This window comes from Hydra vulgaris, chromosome 07 (assembly GCF_038396675.1).
Source record: "Hydra vulgaris chromosome 07, alternate assembly HydraT2T_AEP".
NCBI classification, from domain to species: Eukaryota; Metazoa; Cnidaria; class Hydrozoa; order Anthoathecata; family Hydridae; genus Hydra; species Hydra vulgaris.
In genome coordinates, this window is record NC_088926.1 from 19,356,916 (window position 1) to 19,365,552 (window position 8,637).

General features: G+C 28.8%; 1 protein-coding gene across 1 annotated transcript; it reads right to left on the minus strand.

The window, feature by feature from the left end:
* Positions 1-4,343: 4,343 nt before the first annotated feature.
* LOC136082337 (uncharacterized) lies at positions 4,344-8,357 on the minus strand. The gene is made up of 6 exons (XM_065801292.1): positions 8,037-8,357; positions 6,981-7,909; positions 6,608-6,820; positions 5,390-6,417; positions 4,665-4,927; positions 4,344-4,508 (listed from the first exon to the last, which is right to left on the minus strand). Exons 1-4 carry the CDS (start codon positions 8,234-8,236, stop codon positions 5,420-5,422), a joined length of 2,340 nt encoding a protein of 779 aa, XP_065657364.1. The 5' UTR covers positions 8,237-8,357; the 3' UTR covers positions 4,344-4,508; positions 4,665-4,927; positions 5,390-5,419.
* Between the last annotated feature and the right edge of the window lie 280 nt (positions 8,358-8,637).

Sequence of the window (8,637 nt, forward strand, 5' to 3'; positions counted from 1 at the left end):
TGGGGACTAAGAAGATGCTTTATTTTTGTAAGATTTTTTCGCCACTTTAGTGAGAATAAAGGCTACCTGCTTAAAAGTATCCCCAGACCCTGCAAGTCTTAATCCGGCTTTGGTTTTAAGAACTACAGTGTTTTATGGGCGAGAAAAATTTGGAACTGTTTATGTAAATATCTTTATCTGCGCTTAGTATCAGTGGCCTAACTACAGCAAGGTTGGTGTAAGCAACGTTTACTGTCCCTCAAACAATTAGGCCCAGGGTCGAGAGGTTTAGGAGCCTCAAGATGTATTAAAGAGTTTTTTTTTTTTTTTTTTTTTTTTTAGTAAAGGTTATTGTTCCAGAGAAACAGAAATTGGGCACCTGGGCCGGTATGCCTATTGGCCAAAAATATTTTGCTACGCCACTGTGTAATATACATACAACCGGAGCTGTAGGAAAGCAATGATTTATACGTAGATTAAGAAAAAAACTTGTGGTAATTGGAGCCTGGAAGAAAAAAAACCTAAAACATTTACCAGCTTTACCCCAAATGTGAGGGCATCAAATTAGTAACTTTTATTTTTTATTTTCTTACACTAAATTTGAGTCAACATGTTTTAAAATTCATTCACCTTATTCGGTTTTAATGTGATATAAAAAAGAACATGCTAAGGTTTGGCACTTTAGCATATTTTATTTACCAAAAGTATATTTATTAACCAAAATCATTGGTTTTTCATAATTATAATAATGTTACATCTCAGAGTTTACGCAAGTAGGCATCATTATATTATTGGCTACCATTAAAACACTAAACTATGAGTTTATTATGGTTTTTAACAACACATTAAAAGATCTTATTTGTACGTAGCTATTAATAATACTACACTCAAACCTCTTTTTGTGCGGTATATAGGGACCGCATAAAAGAAAACGCATTAAAAAAATCACATAAAACTTCAGGAGTACCTATAAGAAATAGTTTTCGAAACAATATTAAAAACATTTTATTTCTGCGGTTAGATACGGACCGCATAAAAAAAATTTGATTTAGAAAAAACACATACAAGCATTTTTAAATATTTTATTTAAATACGTATTTATTTTATACATACAAAACTTATCAAAATGTATAACAATTATCCTTCGTAGTCTGATAATGTAACGCAATTTGTGGTTGCATGTTCATAACAGTAACTATATAATGACGTATGAACATACATATTACACGTTTTAATCCTTGAGATTGAAATAAGTGTGCGTTCAAAAATTAAATTATATGAGAAAAAAAAACAATCGCAGAAAAAAAATCGCTTAAAACAAAACGCACAAATAAAGTATCGCATAAAAAGAGATTTGAGTGTATTAGTTAAAGGTGCTGTTAATTAAGTAATTTTCATAGGTTTGGCGATAAAAGGAATCACCGCATTTTCAAATTATAAAACCATTTTACATCGCTTTTAACGTGGTATAATACCACGCAATACTTGTATTTAAATCAATTTAAAGTTAAATCTTGTACTTTGTTTAATTTATATTTTCATGGATAATATTTTTTTAAACCATTTTATTTATATGTTAAAAAAAACTATTCAAAATTTCTGTTATTTATGCAATATTTCTTCTGTTTTAGTATGTTATTTTAGAAAAAGATTCACCTTTTTCTAAAATAACATACTAAAACAGGAGAATTTGGTATTTCAGATACATATATATTAATTTTTTTAGATATATTCCCAAAAAATACAAAACTATAACTGTCAACTAAAATAAACTCATTAAACTCAAACTTCAGAAAAACACATGATCATAAATTTTTAATGACATATTTTTAATGACTTAGTTATGTACGGATATTTAAGGGCTTGACAATAAGATTATTTTTGTCTTTTTCTTTTACCCGCCTTTCGTATATTTTAGAAAAGAAAATTATTAATTTGTAACGACAAATTTAGAAAAATAAAAAACTATAAAAATTAAAAATCCATCACTGCATTAAAGAATGTCTTTATGTAATAAAAAAAAAATCAATGACGAAATTATATTTGAAAAAAAAATTAATTTGATAATCATCAAATCCCCTTTTAAATCCCCTCAATTATTGGGGAGGTTGCTCAAAATTTATATGGTCATAGTTTTTGAACGCTAAGAAATTATTGCTAATTATTAATTATTATTATAATAAAGTAACAAAAATTTACTGAAAAAAAAGAACTTGATGTTATTTCATCTGTATGATAAAATAACATCAAGACACTTTTCTTCATAATCGACCATATAATTTTAAATTTGAAAGTGTGCTTTTTTGAATCATCCTATTTGCAATTTTTAAATTTTGTATTTTGGCTTCTTATATTCAGCGTGGTTCTTATATTCATAATTGTTGTCTGGAATAGATTAATTGAAATTAGTTCATCCCAGGCAACAGTTTTATGAATAGCTTAATAAATAAATAAATAAAAACTTTTATTTCTGTTAGAGTGGTTGTTACAACCAGGGTTGACCAGGGCCGATTTGAACGGAGGGTGAAAGGGTATCCTCCTCCACCAAGCTGTTATTTATGCATTTGAGTTAGCACATTTGTACCTTTAGCATTTCAGTTGGCAAGTTTTATTTTAAAAATGTCAAATATCAAGGACCTTTTGTGTGTGTATGTGTGTGTGTGTGTCTAGTTTGCAGACCTCTTCGGGACGGCGCTAACAACAACCACGCTGATTAAGAGAAGCGAAAAGCAGCAGCATAGCTACAAATATGCCCGGCTCCTTTACGGTAAATTTTTATCAGGGCCAATAACTTATTTTCTCCCGACAAAAAAAATAATAAATCAAAAAAGTGCCTTTTCAGAGCCTTTTTGCAAAAACTCTTTCTTTTTAAAAAGTTGTAAACCCCAACTTTAAAGGAAAACAAAATATTAGAGAGAAAAAAAAGGGTACAACCCCCTTGCCCAGAAAACACATTTAACATGCATGTTCATCGGCACTACGCAAATACTGTCAAGATAAAGTAAAATCAAAGTAAAGTTTGAAAGATAAAGTAAAATAAAAAATAAATAAAAAAAAGAGATTCAAAAAAGTGGAGTTGTCCAGTTGGCTCTGAAAACAATTATAAGATGTACTTTTATTAAGTTTACACAAATGCTGGAAGTTTCAGAGCTTTAGCTAGTCTGGAAGGTAGTGAAAAATCAACCGCAAGATTCCGGGACAACTGATAGCTGACAAACAACTTGTGTAGTCAAACTAACGTTTGAAAAAAAATTAAAAGTTTATTCTAAAGCACTATTTTAATTGAATAAGATTTTATTGTATCCTTGTGCGGGTTAGGCACCAACGCAACAAAAAGTAGGTTATAAAGGTTTTTTTTTTTTCTTTTTTTTTTGGCGAACGGACGCGTTTGTGAACGGACGTGTTTTTATCAATCTTATTAAAAAAATAAAATATGGATCTAATAGGTACGTGTGCAAAATTTTTAAACTATTCAAATATTCAATTATTATACATCATTGTAAAGAGCTTTAATTCAGTATTACAATGGTGAAAATTTCATAAAAAACAAATGATTCTACTAAAAGTTATGCCCATTTAAGTGACAAAAATTCATTATAAGGAATGCTTAAGAAAACTGCAACCAACTTAAAAAATTAGCGTTCGGCTTACGGTAGTTTTATAATAGAACTTCATTGTTTAGTTTTTAGCGCATAACTTTGCCTCGCTTATATTTTTATTCAAGTTATAACAAACAAAAAAAATTAAAATTGCTTAATTAAAAAAATTATTTCTATTAACAAATTAAAAAAATTATAAATAATAATAAGATAAATCAATTTTTAAAAGATTAAAAATTTTATTCATAAATTAATTTATTTTATAACTTTTTTTTTAAAGATAATACTTATTATATTACACTTTACTTTACATATATAGGCATATATATTAAAACGCGTAGTTCATTCGTTGCGTTATTATATATGTACATAGCCTACTAGAAGATAAACAGTGAACTGAGAGAAAATAATAACCTCTTTAATTATATCTATTTTTTGCGAGCGAAAAATATGACTTAAAGAAAAAGTCGGAAAAGGATGTGATTTGTGTAAGAGCAATAGTTTTGGGGAAAAATAAGGCCTGTTTTCCCAACCGTACCATTGTTATTACTCAAGCCACATAATTTTCCACTTAATCCATGATAGATACTAAAAAATATTATAATAAAAATTGTTTAATTACTTTGACAATTAGCGATAACATTTCATGTTAATTAGTATTTAGAGAGATGAAGACTTGTATTTAGAAAAAGCGCTTCAGTATCCTTTGTGTATCGCCTCGATTAACATCGAATAATACGCCCACCCCAATAAAAAAAAGAATTATTTGTTTTAAAATATACTTCATAATATAAAACTTAAACTAAATTAATTGTTTTCCATATGCTTATTAATGTTTTTAACAGAATTGTGGCTATGAAAATAGCCTAGTTTTGAAGCAAATCTAGCACTGACATCCAAAGATAGAAAAAGTCGATCCTTCGAGAATATCTAAAAAAAAATAACAGATTTTCAAATAAATCTATAGATCACCCTAGCACAACCATTATTAATAGAGAAGGCATATGTCCTGAAAAATAAATTATTATCTAATATGATACAAATATGTTATTACTGCATAATTTAATCTTATAAGTATAAATTAACCTCTTTCCTGACTTGTTAAAGATCCATAGAAGCAATAGTCTATTTTTCAGTTTTTATACTGTGAGTTAAAACCTAGCAATGATAGATAAAATACATCAGATATTTAAAATAACTACTAAAAAAACCCATCAAAAATTAGGAAAAAAAAAGGTTTTTGTTTTAGGTTAAAAATAAATTAAAATAACTTAACTTCTGATGTATAACACATTATGTCATTAAAACAGAAATATCAATGGAACAAATTGAATTCTTCGATTCGTCGCCTGAAAAAGAAAAGATATTATGTATAAAAATAATAATCAAAAAAACTGATTTCTATACTGATTGATTTAAACTACATAACACTAACATCTTGGTGTCCATGCATGCAAAAGGTCATCTTTTTAAGTTAAAATAGTATATCAAAAGCTAGGTGATTGGCTCAAAGCCAATAGTAAATGAGCTATGGTTTCCCATAGCATGTTACAACCAAGTCAACCCTGGTTGTTGGATGTCGGTAACTACCCGACTACCTAAAACAAGATCTGATATATAAAAATAATAAATGAAAGAATTATAAATCTTTTCATAATCTTATCAACAACAAAAAAAAGAGGGTGAGGGGGCATAATATACACATTAGGCATTTTAAAAATATTGCTAACCAAGGCACTTACCTAATATCTGTAAATAAAAAATATTAATGCAAGTATATAAACCATATTATGATTTACAATAACACATACCTTATTATAATCAATCTGCACATCATTTTTTTATGATATTACCATATTACCACTAATGATGTCTGCAGATAGTTGATATTTGCTCATTTCATACTCAACAGCATCATCATCCTCATTCTCATTTGGTTTCCAATAAGAAACTATGTATATACCACTGTTCTTCTTTTTAATGCTAAGAAGTCTGCCATAATATACATCTTGGCTGTTAGTGGCATTATCAAACCACAAGTGGCAAATACATTTTCCAATAGCAGCTCCAATAAGAATTTCTTCAATATTAGAAGCCTCATTATTTTCTAGGTCAGGAAATATTTCTTTTATCTGATTAGGCATACAATTTTTTAAAATTTTTTCTATTTTTCTCTGTTCTTTAAATTTTTTATTTTGAATTTTGTCAGCCATACGCTTTATAAGTTCTGACGTCATTTCTTTATGAGATTGTGCATTTGCAAATCGAGTTTTTCTGGCATTAGAAATAGCCCATAATGTTAATTTGTTTTGAATATCAGTAGGTTTTTTGGAGAGTAGAGCAGTTGTTTTATTTTTACAAGCACGAAGTTTTGAAGAAAGAAAGCAAAGCGTGGCATTTGGAGCTTTTTGCTTTGCAGCACTAAACATACCCATAAGTTCTTCTGAGTCAATGTTGTGAAGCCTTGCTGATTTAGTCTGGTTCATAATTTGATCATTAGAACTCATGTTGAACTGCCGCTTGTACTGCCTGTCAATGACACTAACAACAGCTTTCAGACATTCAGCTAATGTTTTACTCATTTCATCAGTTACTGGGCAAAAGCTGATTATTGAATCAAAAACAGGATCTTTAATAATATTTCCGAAAAAATCAGTTTTTTGTTTAATTAGATTTAGAGGATCCTTGCTGCTTTCAATAAGAGTATTCCGAACATTTTTAACTACCTGAATGCCAGATATGTAGTCAAGTCCCTGACCTGGTTGGATATAAAATTTTGTCATCCAAGGACCAGTCAGTAGCTTTCCAATTAAAGCTAGAGCACATAACTCACGGATACCTGAAACAAAAAATTTATAAATAAACCGTAATATTAGTCTCTAATAATCTAAAATCCATTAACTATTGCTCTTAGTATCATTACTACTGGTTTTAAAGGCTCATCCCAAAGCCTTTAATATTGCACCCTTTCCTATCAATTTAATATCTGAATGTGTCCAAGAATGGAAACAATCATATAAAAGATTCACCTGTTTCAGATGTAAAATCTTGGTACAAACTATATCTCAGACCTCCGCATAACGCTAAGCCAGAAAACAGAAATGTTTTCAATATTTCATAGTGATGAATCAAAATACCACATGTGTGAAAAAGAATGTGTAGTCTGTTACCTCTGTAGCGTGGTAGCAGTCCTCTGGGCAGCTTGTGTTGGTCCAAAAAGGCTACAAAACCCTTTGGGTCACCTTTAAATAACATAAAGTAATTGTTTTAAAGAGCATAAGGAGCATGTGAAATAAGAAGCATTTATATGCTAATAAAAAAAATATTTTAGATTTATATATCATAATTCACAAAATTATGTTGTGTTAAAGTAAAAAAGTGGGATTAAGATTATAGATCTACCTTTTCCATCCTTATAGCGAAGTTTGTTCAGCTGTAAAACAATATTTGCTGCAATGCAGTCTCTTCCAAAAAGTTTTCCTTTAGAAGTCTCTACATCATAAAAAGGAAGGCTTGAAGACTGATCTGATGCACAAGGATTACAATTAAGTAAGATTGGATTAGGAGTAATATCAATACCTACATCTACAATTTTAGTTTCATTATCTATGCAAAACTTTATGTGAGATTGAACTAATGATTTTTTATTTGAAAATAGATTTTTAGGAGGTTGACAAGATAAATTAAGAACCTTAGTGGTAACAGAAGAATGCGATAGAACACTTAGCAAAACTGAACACGATCCTCTTTTTAAATCACTTTTAACAAATTTCTTTAAGCCTAAAACTTCTCTTTTCACAATAGGGACAAAATGATTTGGTGACCACATATCTTTATTCTTGGAAACAGAGCGACAATCAGTGTTACACCATAAAATACTCAGAATTTCTTTATTTTTTTTATGATCACCACTTGGGTATATACTCACATTAAATAACTTTTTATATTTTTCAAGTCCAAATTCAAGATAAACAGAACGAATTTGCTTATTTAACACTGTAGATAATGCAATTAAACAAAGAAAAGAAGCAAATTTATTGTTTCTGCAATTGTTATAGGCTTCTTTTTTTATAAGTTCAGAAATATTTATATCATTTAATTCTGTAAAAGAATCAGAAGACTCAAATGAAACACATGCCATGAAAACACTAGTGAGTGAAGAAAAACTTTTAGATTCCACTTGGTTTAAGATTATTGGGTATCTTGAATAGAAGGTTGCTTTCTCAAACAACTCAACAGAAGTTAATAGTCGAAGAATTTCATGTGTTTTATCTGATGAATTTATTAATAAAGCAGCAGAGTTGTAAAGACAGTTACCATTTTCCATTGACCTGTAAAGTCATATCTTATATAAACTAAATATAACTAAAAAAAAACATATTTAACTAAAGGTTATTTGTTAAGAATTATTGTTTTATAAACAAAATAAAACATAAAAAAACGCGTTTAAACTCATACTTTAAAACAATATAGTCTTCATTTTCTTTTAGCATGGGAATAAAAGCTTCCATTTCAGAATTTCTTAAAGAAAGAAGATCTTTGTTTACAACAGGAAACTTTGAATTTAAATCTTTGAGATTATTACGAAGCTTTACTTTGTAAGTCGTAATATTAGGCAAATGCTTGGCTTTAATGGCATTGGATAGCAACAAATCCATAATTGCAAACAAAAATAAAATTTGTATTAAAAATTACTTTAAACTAATTTTTGATAAAACTTCAATTAAATACTTATATACCTTTATTTTAAAGCTATAATTATTCGTATAAAGTGTTTACGAATAATTAAGGCGTTATTGGAATAATTAAGGATTCATTTTTATATATATACGGAACCGAGAGAACCCTTTTGATCAAACGTTCCTGCAATTTTTTTTTGTTGTCTACCGGAAATTCGGGTCAAATGAATCCTGAAACAATAGGGATTTTTTTGGCCTTAATTACGGCAACCAAAATAAATACATTACAATAACGATTGATTAAAAGGGTTCTCTCGGTTTCGTTTACTTTAAAAAAAGAATCCTGATTAATAGCGGCGTTTTGAAACATCACTGAGGAG

Coding starts and splice junctions, on each gene's coding strand:
- LOC136082337 (XM_065801292.1), bottom strand. CDS start 8,236: ATGGATTTGTTGCTATCCAATGCCATTAAAGCCAAGCATTTGCCTAAT. Junction 7,910..8,036: donor GAAGACTATATTGTTTTAAA/GTATGAGTTTAA, acceptor ATGACTTTACAG/GTCAATGGAAAATGGTAACT. Junction 6,418..6,607: donor AGATTTTACATCTGAAACAG/GTGAATCTTTTA, acceptor TTTTTGTTTCAG/GTATCCGTGAGTTATGTGCT.